This window comes from Ischnura elegans, chromosome X (assembly GCF_921293095.1).
Source record: "Ischnura elegans chromosome X, ioIscEleg1.1, whole genome shotgun sequence".
In the NCBI taxonomy this organism is placed as follows: Eukaryota; Metazoa; Arthropoda; class Insecta; order Odonata; family Coenagrionidae; genus Ischnura; species Ischnura elegans.
The window spans coordinates 94,389,142-94,403,764 of NC_060259.1; the positions used below are offsets into that span (position 1 = coordinate 94,389,142).

At 43.0% G+C, this 14,623-nt stretch overlaps 1 protein-coding gene across 1 annotated transcript in view; it reads left to right on the forward strand.

The window, feature by feature from the left end:
- The window catches only part of LOC124171212 (diencephalon/mesencephalon homeobox protein 1-like), a 177,008-nt gene extending 164,598 nt beyond the window's left edge, over positions 1-12,410 (forward strand). Inside the window, exons 8-9 of the mRNA XM_046550353.1 lie at positions 7,633-7,871; positions 10,238-12,410. Of these exons, the coding sequence (XP_046406309.1) occupies positions 7,633-7,871; positions 10,238-10,671 (673 nt within the window). The 3' untranslated portion in view covers positions 10,672-12,410. The remainder of the gene's footprint in view (positions 1-7,632; positions 7,872-10,237) is intronic.
- The last annotated feature ends 2,213 nt before the right edge of the window (positions 12,411-14,623 follow it).

Here is a 14,623-nt window from a genome sequence, read left to right on the forward strand (position 1 = left end):
GTAGAAATAAAGTTAAACTGCAATTCAATTAAACTTCAACGCTTATAAGTTTGTAATGCACAAATGTTTCACGTAGTAAAAAGTGAATGATATCCTAAATGTGATATTATTTAATTTTACGCATTTTAAAAGAACCTAAGAGAATTAAATCCATCTTTGCAATGAGTTCTCAAATAAAATAAGTGGTTTATCGTATTCAACAGTAAATAGCAAATGTAAAATATAATGAACATTATTATTATTTTAAGCAATAGTTACTACTATAATAATGCGTATAACATGCAAGAATGGTGTAAACGGTTCTTGGTCGGATAGACAAATTTGATTACCATTACTTTTTCAAAAGCTAGTCCTTTTTGCACTTGATTTCAATTCATGCTGGTACATTTAATCCACTAGTGCTCCCGTTCAATCATTATATCTCAGTAATGCTCCTCCGGAACTGCTTATAAGCATACGTTTACGAATGTAACATCTATTTTCGGAAAAAAAACTTAAGTTTACCAGCGAGAGCCATTGAGCCGTTTGCTACAAATGAATGGCTTTTATCTCTTCATTGCACTAATCCCTAAAAATCGAGCGCCCAAGATGCTTTCGTGGGATGAATGGAATACAATTTTTCACATTTAACCTTTTTAAAAATTTTCCCATTTGGTTCTCTTACGGCTAAATCATTATTTCCAAGATATTTTTTTCGCCAATCTCAAGATAAACAAAATTGGGTGTAATTGCGAACTGGATAAAGTAAAACTTTGAAGTGTATGTCCAAAATCAATGTAAATAGGAATTAATAACTCCAAGAAATGTTCCACTCTCAATGAGCTATAGCAGATACACTTCTAAATGTATCCATATAATTGATCATTGAACCCATTCTTCTATCCCAACACCCTGAAGTAATCCAATTGCCAAAGATTTTAGAAAAAAATCAGTTCCCCTACAGTATTTACAAATGCTATTCGGTTTTAAAAGTGACATCATGAACCGCAAACGATAAGACTAATAATTATTGAGATCGTCTGTAAAATATGGCACCATTTTCTAAGCAAAATATGAAAATCTATAAAATAGGATAAACTCGCAGCAATGACGGAAACAGTCATGTGACACCAACTGAACAAGTTATCCACACTTGGTTCTAGAAGCGTGTATACAGAAGAATACTTTTCAAGTCCGCCCGAGCGGCGGCAGCCATGAATACGATGTGGCTCACTCAAAATTATCCACCTCTCACGTCGATCGAAATACAACATTTTAAGTCGAGAGAATACAGTTGTCACACTAAATTGAGCATCAAATCGTGCGTCCTATTCAGCTTCATAAATAATGGAGCAGACCCCTTGAGAGGAAGGGAAAGGGGGGGGGGCGAACAATAGACGGGGAGGAAGCGGGGAGGCAGGATGGGGGTGGGAGGAGCGGCGGGGGCGGGAAGTAGTCCATCTAGCAGAGGCGGGGGCGGGAGAGAGGGCTTTATGTGATCCTCCTCGTATGTCTTTCGGGGTCGCTCCAATCTCCTCTCCGGCGAGGCGGATACACTAACTTCCCTAGGAGGAGTACGTTTCCGCTGACTTCATCTAATGAGCCCTTACTTTTTGCACCAAACCTCGGCCATTTGCGAGCGGGGAGACGCCCCCCCCTGCCTCCCTCGTGGCCACCCGTGGACCAGCCGGCAGTTTGGCGCGCAAACCGACCGCCGCCTGATGCCAAGACAGGGGTGGCTGGACACGAGTCTACTGGACCAAGACCTTTTGTTCTTCCGGTGAGATGCAAGGCGTCCTGCATGAGTGAAGGAGACGAGGGAGGGAGCGGCCAGCGACGCGGAATATGATGGCGGGATATGGAGCGATGATGAGGCGGGAATCACCCTCTCCACCAAACAAACACAAATCGCTTTCTTTGGAAGCGCAAGCAAGAGAATCGATCAAGTGTCACTCACTCAATCATTCAAGCTGGTTGGGATGGACGAGGGTAGAGCTCGTCCCGGATTAAGTCAAGAGCGTGTGAATGTCACACATTCAGGGTAAGGGGTTCGGTTCCCTTCCCTCGCACTTCGAGGATACGTGAGTGGGATGCGCGAGGGCTTCAAAGGAGATTTGAAGTTTGCGGGGCCCTTCGACGAGCAGCCAAACGGTCTCTAGATTAGAGGCTCAAGATTACGAAGGAAGAGAAACACTGCATGGTCACGGGTACAATGACTTGTACACTTCCATGATGAGACGAGATTGGACCATTAGTGCTTAACCATGTCTTACCTTTTAAAAATCCTTAGCAAATTACAAACAAGAGACGAGACAACGAAAATGATACCCTCAACAACATGACCATTTTATTTTTATTTATTTATTTTACTTCTCAAACCACCGAATACAGCTCATATTGGCCATTTTAAATCGGAGTATTCACCAAATTTAACAACTAAACGTACACGAACAATCATGCCCTGGGCATGGCATGATTGTTCGTGTCTACCCAGGCGGGACTCGAACCCGCGACCTCTTGTTTGGCAGGCGAGTACGATACCCCGCCGGCACCGAGGTCGCCATTATGTATCGACTTTCATCGATTAGGAGTTGAGAAACAAATGCAGCGAAGTAATCCAGTCTATCGCGAAATCTACGAATGGTGAGGCGTTGTCATTGGAGTCCAACTGTTGCGAGTTTGTGAGCTGCCTTTGAATGTTGCGTAAAAAACTTCATACTTCCTTTGGGACGATTGAAATTTAATACCATGAAATCATTTTATAGGAGCTCTAAACTATTACTTTTAAGACAAGTAGTGCAGTTATAGCCAATTTCAAAATATACATACTCTCTGTAAGTAATATTTAGAGCCGAAAATATTGTCACCCTTAGCCCAAAAATATCATTCATACAGATTTGAAGGAGAAATTTGTATTTAATATTATTAGTAGATCAACAGTGTATATTAAGAGGTAGATTTTTGAAAACCTTGCGTTAAAAAAAATAAAACAATCCAATTGCAGGCACTACACCATAATGCTCGTCCATTGGCTTCCGATGATTAATTATATGAAGCACTTAAATGCCAGTAAAATTATACAATAACATAGCATGATGAAGTAATATAAGGATTCTGCAAAAAAATCTCAATAGTACACGAAAGTTCAATTTGGAATATGAAAAATAATAACTGATAACAAGAATAACAACCACGATTTCAGATATTCGATTTCAATTTAGCCAGAAAAGGTAGGTACTTGGTTTTTTTCACGACAATGAGGGATATTAGGACACCTCAATGAAAGAAATTGGGAGGACACGGGAGGAGAGATGATTTTGTGACATGAGTTTATGCACGATTGTCAAAGAGGAAAGGATATTCACGAAACATGGCATCAGTGGAATCGACCCTGACTAACGTGTGGCAAAAAGACGAAAATGATGAGGATCTGACGAAAAGGTAATAGAGGGGTATTATTTTTTTATTACAGGAGTTTTCATCCCCCCCCAGGGGTTTTCATGACCGACATTTTTATGAAAAAACTGTACACTATTGGAGAGACACCCTAAGTTAAAATGAGATATACGCCACTAAGAAACGAAAAATACGACCGGTGCACCGCGGTGGTGAGAGAGTGATGCGTCCTATTCAAACTGAAGAGGCCGACGAATGAAATTGTTTGTGAAGTTTCACATTAATCTGAAAATTATCACGAAGACGCTCCAAACAGCTTACGGCTTTTACCACACGTTTGAGGTGGTATGTCAAGCATCTGCTATGCAAATCCAAGCACCACGATACCTACCCTGCATTTGAATATTTTAGGAATAATTATTAGATAATTAATTAAGAAATTTTCAAATGTATAAACTATAAGAATCAATGAAAAACAAAACGACAAGGAGACCTGTGAAATCGGCCATTTCAACATAAAAACTAAGTACGTTATATACGATTTCGTTGAATTTTAAAAGAGATGATTGCAGAGGCTGACCTATCTCGCGGCCTGGATTGGGCAATTCCGCGGTTGTATTTCGCTACGATACGTCTGGGTCGCCGTCCGCCAAGGATTCATATCGAGCGGCTTATTTCCGGACTGCGAAGGGAGCACTCGCGCGAGGTTCAGTGACACTGGCGGCAGGGGTATGCGGGAAGGCAAGATGGCGGCGGTTGAATGGGGCGATAGCAGATGGGACCGCCGCGCGCTCCGTGATTTATATGCCTTTGGAGCGCGTGGCTATTTGCGGGCGCTTCGTCAAAGGAGTCCAAGTGGGCTGGTAAAGAGCCTTTAGTGGAACAATTGCCGGCCATAATGCCGCTGACGAGGTGACGTTAACGCAATTACACGATTCGCTCTTGTATATTTTTCATTTCAATTAGCTGGATCCATCGCGAAAATGTCGTGCTCATCACTTAAGCTCAATTAGAGCCGGCGGGAAAAAAACGCCACACCACGGTCTGCACACTAGGATGAAATGTATTAAATTACGATGAAAACGAATCAGGTGCATGAATGGAACGAGAATTTCTTGTTTATGGCGTCGTTAGCCACTCCCACTTATTGATATTCCAATCAATTCATTCCATAAATGGCGCACCTGAGACTACTACACTCCCAACGGATATCCTCGGCCGCTGAAAATTTTAATTTATGACCCACCCTACGGCACCTTTTATAATTGCAATTTGCGGTTGTCATTGTGGTGCGACAGAGTTAACGTTTGATCATTTATTTTATGATCTCTGTACACTAATGAAGGTAGAGATAAATTAAGAGAAATCCCATTAGCCTATAGGCAATTTAAATTCCAGTTATGAGATACACAGTGCGTGGGACTGAATGATACCCTTTATTAGGAAATCTGGACTCGTGGTAGACACTTCATACAGGCATCAATGATGCATGTATGACGCGTTTACCATGCATTTCAACATACCTTACAGTAAGATTAAGCCAAATAAATGGCACCTGCACACTAGCAAAGTATTACTTTCATAATCAGGGCTAGTAAAAACACAAGGCACCAGCAAAAGTTTGCTTTACTCATCCGAGCCTGACTGAGGGTGGTAATTCACCAAATCTGCAACGTTATCTCCGCATCAATTAATAGTAAGGCTATACGCCGAGTCTCATTACATATCCTAACGGCTCAGAGGGTATTAAGGACATTAAAAGCTACGTAAAGTTCCGACTGCGTTTCGAAAAATTTCCTCACCCCGGAGCCTTCACATAGTAGACCGGATTCCTTACTCACAAGAAGAAAACCACATAACATTTATATCAATGAATCACTCAATGAATGACTAATATCCCATGCTAGCCACCACATAGCCGCGAAATGAGATATCATCACTCAGGGAATCAACTCGCAGGTTGGTGAGCATAGGTGAAGGTAGAGATCATCCCGGACTTAGCCACAACCATGTGAATGCCATACTTTCAGGGCATGGCGGCCAGTTCCTCTCCTATCCCGCACTTTGAGTGTGCATTCCTTGGGACATCCGAAGTCTTTGCCAGCGTTTCAGAAACCCTTTGATCAATAGCCTTTTGCTCTATCAGGCGCCGTTTTTCGAAATTCACGTGAAGAATCGTCTCTCGGCAGCGGAGCGAAATTACAACTGCGGCACAGATGGCAACGAATCATCGAGACAATGACACAGCGCAGGGTCATAGGCAGACAGCAGTTCTTTAGGGCGAAAAAACTTAGAAACATGGATGAAAAGCCATCTTAAGGAATAAAATTTTTGAAAAGGACATAACTAACGTTAATTTCACATGATATTAGAAGAAACCGAGCGAAAATGAGCCAAAGAGTAAAGCGATTGGAAAAAGTGGATAGGGGAAAGGGAGCAAGGAGAGCGGCCATCGCAACTAAGGGAAGCGGCAGGTGCGAAGCGAAGAAATAGGCGGCAGGTGCATGTTGGTAGTGAATGGAAGAAAGTTTAATGGAAATAACCTAAAGGATATGTCCAAACAAACGCTACCGAGAAAGACTTCATATGTATTATTTAATGTAAAACAAGGATTATCAAATCGAAGACTATCGTGGAGAGAAAGGACGTTTTTATAATAAAGGCATCATCATCCGGAAAATATGGAGAGAAGCGCAATGGATATATACTCGCCATAACTAGATGAGGGGTGGGGGAAAGGGGGTGGCGGGCACCATCACAGAGATGGGCACAGGGCAGATCACGCGCGGAGCAGACATTCATTCGCTACGAATATATTTACGGGCTGGTGTGGTGGTTTGTGGCGGCCACCCACCCCGTGGGAACGGGTTCAAATCCCAGCGATGGATTCCTGCTCGGGTGCTTGGTGGAGGCCCCTTCCAATGCAGCACTGCGTCCGTCGGATGGAACGCTTAGCCGTGGTCCCCGCGTCATCTTCCGTTCAGCTAATGCCCATACCGAGTCCCTCTCCACCCTTCCTTGCCCTGCACTTCCAAACGGCGCAAATGGCATTTGCCTCCCCCTAATATCTACGGTTTAAGAGTTAAGGTATCGGCAATTTTTATAGAGATATTTTCCTGAAAATATGCAAATGTCTGGAAAAAATGTCTTGCACATCCCTTATCATTAGCCTCAGGATGACGTGAATGCACATAAAAGCTAGCAGCTTTTCTTTTTTCGGCTTCAGCTGTGGTTCAGTTGCAATCAGGCTCGGCGACGTTACAGGCCTAATCTATGCGCCAAATATCTTTGCATGCAGGGTGTCCCATTTATCTTGACCACCCGAAATAACTTTTTGTCCAGATGCAAATTCAAAACTATGACAAGCAAATGTTCATTAGCCGTTAGGGGGACAAAAATCATCATGATTGCCTTCCTTGTAGCTTTGTTATTTACAAAGATATGTACATCGCTATGTCTTTTTTAAATGGCACCCTATATTTTTAATTCGGTAATTCATTACCTCTCCTAAAGACTTATTCAAAAATGTAGCACAGTGGACCATTAACATAAACACGGTGTTACGAAAAATGACTGACTCTCTAGCGCTTAGTGCAGGTACGCGGGTATTGGAACTACTCCACTTGCTGACGTTGACGGTGAACAAATGAAAACATAGTAAAATGCACACCAGTCATACCAGTCACCAGTTATGTTTTCATAACGTTGTGTTTATGTTAATGGTCCACTGTGCTACATTTTTGAATAGGTATTTAGGAGAGGAAATGAATTGCCGAATTAAAAATATATGGTGCCCTCTAAAAAAGACATACCGATGTTCATATCTTTATAAATAACAAAGCTACAAGGAAGGCAATCATGCTGATTAATATCCCCCTGACGGCTAATGAACATTTGCTTGAGACATTTTTGAATTTGCATCTGGACAAAAAGTTATTTCGGGTGGTCAATGTAAATGGGAGACCCTGTATATCTCTCGTAATCTTCTCCCATGTCACAGTACACCACTTGCCCCCGTCCTTCTGCTCTGCATTCACTCATCCCGCCTCGCCAAACGCCTCCTCCCCTCTCATTCGCCGTGGTCAAACTCCCAACGCAGCACGACCACATTCCATACGACTTCATACCAGATGACTCGATTTCCTCATAAAAACTTCATATCAGCTTGTACCCTTCTGCAAAGGAAAGCCAGGAGTGGAAATCGGTCGCTGGCAAAGAGCTTCGCAAGCGAGCTGCAACAAGAGTATTCCATTGCAGTGGCAACGTGGAGGTGCGGGAAGTGGATGGCGGTGCGGGAGGCGCGGGTGCGGCGGCGTCGGGTGCCGTGGACGCGGGTGCGGCGTCGTCGGGTGCCGTGGATACGGGCGGCGGCGGCATCGACCCTGGGGGCGGCTTCCGTCCCGTGGTCGACTCCCGCTCCCTCTTCTTCCCCTCTCACCTCGCCTCCCATCTGCCCCCATCGCCCTTCGGACCGCCCATCTTCTCATCCATCAAAGGTGAGTGCACCAACACACACCATCCAAATCACTTGCTCAGCCCCACCGAAAATTGTCCACTCTACCACCACTTGATTATCGACGCGAAGGAAAGAAGACCTCACATCATACTAGACTATTTAATACCATAGTATCCTTATATCGATTTTATGGGGTAAGTTGGCACATCCTTAAGGCCGTTTTACACGAAGCACGGAATTGCGCAGGTTAGAGCTGCATTAATTTCTATAATGGCGTGGAATTGCGCGAATGTATGAGCGAAATTAGAACAGGGGCTATTTTGCCGTCTCACATCCACGCATGTGTTCTAACAATTCACCGCTTTACACGACGCAATTTTGATTGCGCCTTCGCACGTACGTCAGATTGCGCAATTACGTGTACCGTGTAAAAGGGCCTTTAGCCTAAAAAACACTGTTAATATCGTCCACTTTAATTTAATTCTTAATGATGAAGTTTCACTCAACGTATTCGTATCCCACAGGATTTGCTCCACAAGAGGGTCACCTTGATACCTTTCGTTTACAGCAGGCTAATGCCCACGTCGAGTACCTCATTCGCTCCACATAGGTCTTTGTAATTATCATGCTAACCTGTTTAACGCGCAACACATGAATATGTAAAGAGCAAAACACCCGACGCGAAGAAATAGTCAATTTGAGGGAGGTACGCCTAAAAATTACACTATTAATATCATAGTTTTCTTTATCATACGGTAAGTTGACACGCCTATTTGATCAATACCCAAGCAGTTGTGGTTCGGGTTCGTTAATTTCCAAAAAAAAATCATCTTCTTATTTTCGGCTATTATGACACTATATTTTATGAATTTTATCGATATGCTTTGGTGCCCTCCAGACATATTCAGCAAAATCACGTAAAGGAGCACATGCAACAAAATAGTTAAAATTATACAATTTAGGTTTCCCATAAAAAGCTGTTTCTTGCCAATCACCAGAATTTCTATCCCCAGATTTCCTAAAATCACAAACAGCGAAATAAAATGACGAATCGATTAGCTTCTGTAAAAACAGTTTAAAAAATCATATTTAGGCAATCAAAATTAATATGAAACAGCCGTCGCTGTACCTGACTGTGAGTTGAGTAACATAACGGCGATATTAACGTCGGCAGGCTTTTTTGATTTAAGGTCAGTACACGGCTCTACTTAAGTATTGCTCAGCGCAATCACGTCTGAGCCAAAGGGGGGGGGGGGGATTGTGGAGCGAAGAAAACTGGGCAACACCTTTTTCACCCCCTCTCTTTAGAAAACCAGTGAGAGTTATCTGCTGCACACGCTATGGTTGCTCTATGAATACGGCAGCCAAGCCATCCCTGGCAAGACACTCTTGCACCGACAGCCGCTTCTACAAGGATTTAATTCTTCAATCGTTGACTTCCGCTACTTGAAAGAGAAAAGAGCAATTTCATTTTTCAAATAAGAGGGGTTTCCCATTAAATTTCTCGCCATTTCAAGGTTTTTAATTAATTACCATCGTGTACAGTTCTTTTTCTCCTGCTTTGACCATTCAATCTATTCAGCATGGGGTTTGCCCCCATTAGTTCGGTCAAGCTATCATTGGAACGCGGACACCTTCCCTCCGGAAGACGTTATAAGGATAATATGACTAGTGTCATCATATTATCCTTAGCTAGTAGTCCGCTTATTGGTCAAGGCTGTCGCCTATTCTGCGTTTTTCCCTCGCGTTGCTTCATAGCTCCCCGCTTCTTCAAACATTTACATTCTTCTCCCTGCACTTAAGTGACCTCAACCGTTGTACGGTGACATTTGCCCAAACTGCCGCCTCCTTCAACGGACCGCGGCCACATGTACTCGGCCAACTGTTTGTTTAGTCCCGTTTGAAAATCGCTCCGTTTCACTCACTCTTCCACATCCTAGAGAGCATGGAGAGGAGGGTGCATCCTTAGCTTCTTATCATCCCACTTCCTCGATTACTTGCAATAAAAAAACCATTGCCCCTCTGTGGCCTGTAAACGAAATAGCTTCATTCACATTCCTGGTAATTGCATTTGTGAATAAATTTAAAATTTTGAAACTCTTGGAAAATTACCTGGGCAGATTACTGGTCATTTTGAGGAAGAAAATTAATACATATGCCCGATTTATGACTCATCCCAGAGAAAAATACACCTGAACTCTTCATTCAGGGATAACCATCTTGAGCGGCCAATTTTCTTTTATCCGCTCGATCTCTTCTTACGACAGGTTTCACTTAAAGCCACCCTGCATGTCAAAACCAAGGCCAATGATTGCTCTCACACTCTGATGCCCAGTCTCTCATTCTTTGTGTGGACGTAATTATCCTTGGATGTGAATGCGTGAATCAATGGCTCCTCCTTCGCAGGGTTCCCGGGCATCTGCTCCTGCTGTCCTCTGAAGCCGTCTGTGTTGGGCTCGCCTCGCTTGCAGGCGCTGCCCGCACTGCAGAGCGGGCCCCTGCTGCAGGAGCGGGGGCTGTCGCCGACATCGCTGCGGGGGGCCTCGCCGCCGCCCCACTCCCCCCCGCCGCCCCACCTACCCGCCCCCGCGCGCCTCGCACAGCCCCACCCGCACCGACTCGACCCCGCCGCCGACCAGCAGCGCTCGTCGAGCGTGGCTGAGCTGCGGCGCAAGGCCCAGGAGCACTCCGCCGCGCTGCTGCAGAGTCTGCAGACGGTCGCCTCCTTCCACCAGCACCAGCTGCAGCAGGCTGCGGGAGCCACGGCCCTAGCCCTGCAGCCCATGGACCTGCAGTCGGCCATGCGCAAGGCCGAAGCGGCCAGCGGCGGCGGCGAGTAGCGGCGAACAGCGGCGAGCAGTGACGTGCGTCAACTAGTGTCGGGCGGCGACTAGTGGGGAGCGTCGACGGTGAGCGAGCAACCAGCGTCAACTAGCAGCCGGCGATGGCTGGTGGCGAGTGGTTTCCCCAAAAGCTCCGCCAACCCCTCCCCCGCGAATGAACTGCCGCCGGTGTGGAACGATGCAGACCACACGGTGGAGAACAAGGATGTTAACCTAAGGATTTCTTACTAGCGAAAGACTCCATAAGAAATATGTATAAAGAGGATTCACTGTGTGAACGGAACGGATTTCATTTCGAGTGATAAGTGGACACCGCTTCAGAGACGCAGAGAATGCATTCCAACGTTGTGATAGCGGATGATCATTGTGCTTCGGTGTTGCAGCACGACACCGCGTGAACTTCTAAGGCAAGCAGAAGTTGGGAGATAACTTCTTTTGTAGTCGACTGTTATGAGCAATAGGTAGTTTGATTTCACTTGAGACTTGCCCGGCTGATGAGTACGACTATAGATTTACATTTACAGTAAAACAGTAGTGTATGAAAAGCTCAACTGGCATAGGGATAGCGCAGTTCCCGAAAATTTTTGTGGAAACTTCTTACTTCGGAGAGTAGAAGAAATATGGTAAATTTTCCATTTTATAAGATTTAACGGAAGGTGTAATATACGATATGTGCAATCATTGATTTTGATTATTAAGTTAAAAAATAAAGTTACCGTTTGTGTTTAGCATAAAGAACGTGTGGCACACGCACTCGTTCCAAGATACGAATCTTGTGTGACGAGGAGAAAGTGAACCGATGATATTAGTGCCCAACAGAATGGATATTCAGGTAGTTAACACATGTATCGCCAAAATGATAGCGTTTCTGTAGCATACCTTTTTCCTTTCCAGCCTCTCCATCATTTATTTGACATTATTGTGTGTGCCTAAGAAAATAAAATAATCCATTGAGAGGAAGTGCTCGACGGATTTGAGAACCGAAAATGTCCATGGACCGAGCCGCATTGACGTGGGTGTTATGTGTGTGGCCAGCCTGCCGTAGCGGCACGCACCTCCGATCCCTCCATCCAAGGCCTCGTTCCAACAGCAACCAAGTCTCAGCGATTTCACGCTGAACGCGATATAAAATTCCTATAGAAAGTATTTGAAACGAAAGGAAAATTTAATAGGTAGAAATATATAATAGGTGTTATGGGCCTTTGGAAAAAGGGTTAAAAAATGGCAAATAACCGATTTGTAGAATTAATTAATTATATCAAATGTTTTACGCATCGTAAGCACCATATAAACTAAGTGATTAATGACAAGGCCTTACTTGGGATGCAAAGCATGCCTGCACTTCAAGTATTATTTTCCAAGTTGCTGTTGAGTGATCCATGAAAAAAACTCTTAAATCGATCATGAGGTGAAAATAAAGTTGATTTGTATGAATGGAATAAAATTGCAGTAAAAAATGAAGGTTCCCGTGAGGCCTAATTTAACGGTTAGTGTGCAGTAAACATAAAATAACTGCCAGTTTTATCTAGATGTAATTCACAAACAGGCGCTATGCGACGTTGAATAATTAAAATGGAAATACATGAATGATATGACAGAAATAAGAAAAAATTGCATAACAACACCAGGGAATCTATAAACTTTGTTTAAATAAACAGCATGCTATTTTAAGTATGTATATACTTTGTGAAAGATTTTCTCAATAAATAAAACAGATGGAGATGCCATGAACTAAATATACTCATTATTCCTCCGTGTAATGTGCTTGGTAGCTTTCGAAGACTTTCCATCCATTGCAGTCGTTACCACGGGCCGAGTGTACACGTATACATTCTATATGAATTTTTTGTGGACACGATGACTGGATATTTACCTCACCAAACAGCCCAAGAGTTGTAGAGCCTCAGTCAAGGTCGTTATTAAGCAATGTCGTATGGGTGAAATGGGGAGGATTTTATTGATTTCAGTAACATCCTCCCTCAGTTTACGATTTATTGCTGTTTTTAAAGAAAAATAAAATGTCAAATAAATGTTGCCCGAAAACATTTTCATTCGACTGAGCCTTATCTCAAGTGGAGGAAATAATTTGTATTTCTGGATTCAAAAAATTACAGTTCCGTTAGTATTAATAGCACCGACTATGTATGTAAATGGAATTCCTAAATCGATGCCGCAAGCGTTTTCTAAATTACTTTTTGAGTGATGGGAGGCAAAGAAGGTGGAAGAATTGGGGGTTGAAATTTAAAACAAATCGTGGCTTCCTCAGAATTTGCAGCAAATACTTCATTTAAAGTTGCATGGAATTGCCAAACCAATATCTAAAAATTTTGTCAGAAAAAGTTTTGACTGCCCACAACCCTTATTGCAAGGGGTAGATTTATGTCCTTTTCTCATGAGATCTCATGAGATGATCACTTTGAAACCAGGAAGGGAAGGAATGATATCCTTATTAGCTTTTTCTGATTATTTTCTGTTGAGATAGGCTATTGTGAGTACCACATCTAGGTGGATAAATGGATCAAGTATCCAATTCCAACTATGTATTTTTTTCAAACAATCCAGGGTGCTTTAAAAAGAATGCACATCTTTCGAATACATGCATTTATTAAACTTAGAGACATACGAATATGAAACTTCACACACACATTTACGAACCTCTCAAGTTTATGAAGAATGCCAGAGAAGAAACTTTGTACTTCCACCTGAAACACTTATCACACGACTATGGTTTCTACGAGATTTGTCATCATCAGGTGAACTCTACAGAGGTCCATCGCATCAATTTATACCACGCTTGGTGGGGGAGGGAGGATGGCAAGCCAGAAGGTAAACCTTCGGTATCGGTGAGGCTTGGTGCCTCATCGATATTGAAATGCCTCGCACACTCGGGCAAGCATGCCCTTTGTCACTGATACTATGGCAGTACGGATCCGGTTCTTAACCTCATTCTGAGGGAGGTAATTCTGAGGTTCTGAGGAAGTGGTGGTAAATAAACATTATTTTTAACGAAACCCGAAAAGATTATGTAAAAGGGTGTCAAATCCGGTGACCGTGGAGCCCAGCTGAGGCATGCTAAGTCGCCTGCTCCTTGACAACCAAGGTTCGGTACACTTTCATTCTGATAGTCACGCACTTGGCGACTCCAGCGAGGGGGGGGGTGCTCCGTCTTGTTGAAAAATGAAGCTATTGCACCCTCGGAAAAAACCACGGCGCAACGGTCGATAGTAAAGAATGCTTTGCACTGCGTATATTCTTTTTGAAGCACCCTATATTTCCCTTAATTAATTCAGTGATAAGGAATAAATTACTCACTTTTTCCCCTTGAATTAACTATGGCGTATTTACTTAATAATCATGGATTCTTTGATGGGGCCTTCATGTATAGATATAGTTCAGATGACCATGAAGTTAGATTTACATCAAGAGTAGCATTTGCTATGAAAAAATAATTTGGTTTAGAAGGGATTTTTCATGCAGTGCTATAATGAATTTCGGTCCACCAAAGTCAACATTGTTGTTCCTCGTTGGATTTAATGATCCTTTTTTATTTAATTAGGTAGAAAAAGGTATACCTCAAGCTTTCATGACGCCATTTCTAAATTTCTCGCTAACTAAAGGAATAATCACAAGCCAAAGTGTCAGTATAAACCTCCAAAAATCAGAAGAGATAAGTACTTCCCCGGATATATGCAGAATGAGACCGAATTTATCACATTGAGAAAACAGACGGTTTATATCCTTAATAGTATTCTCGTCGTTGACTGTAAACAGAATGCGGATGCGGCCGCTAAGGAGCCGAATATTTCGGAAAAATCCACGGTATCTTAACAAATTACCATCACAGTAAGCCACTCATATGCATAAAATTGGAAAATTTTGTAATTAACACGATAATGACATATTTTTTCATAATTTTATTGTTGATTATTATTTTCAATGTATATGCCGA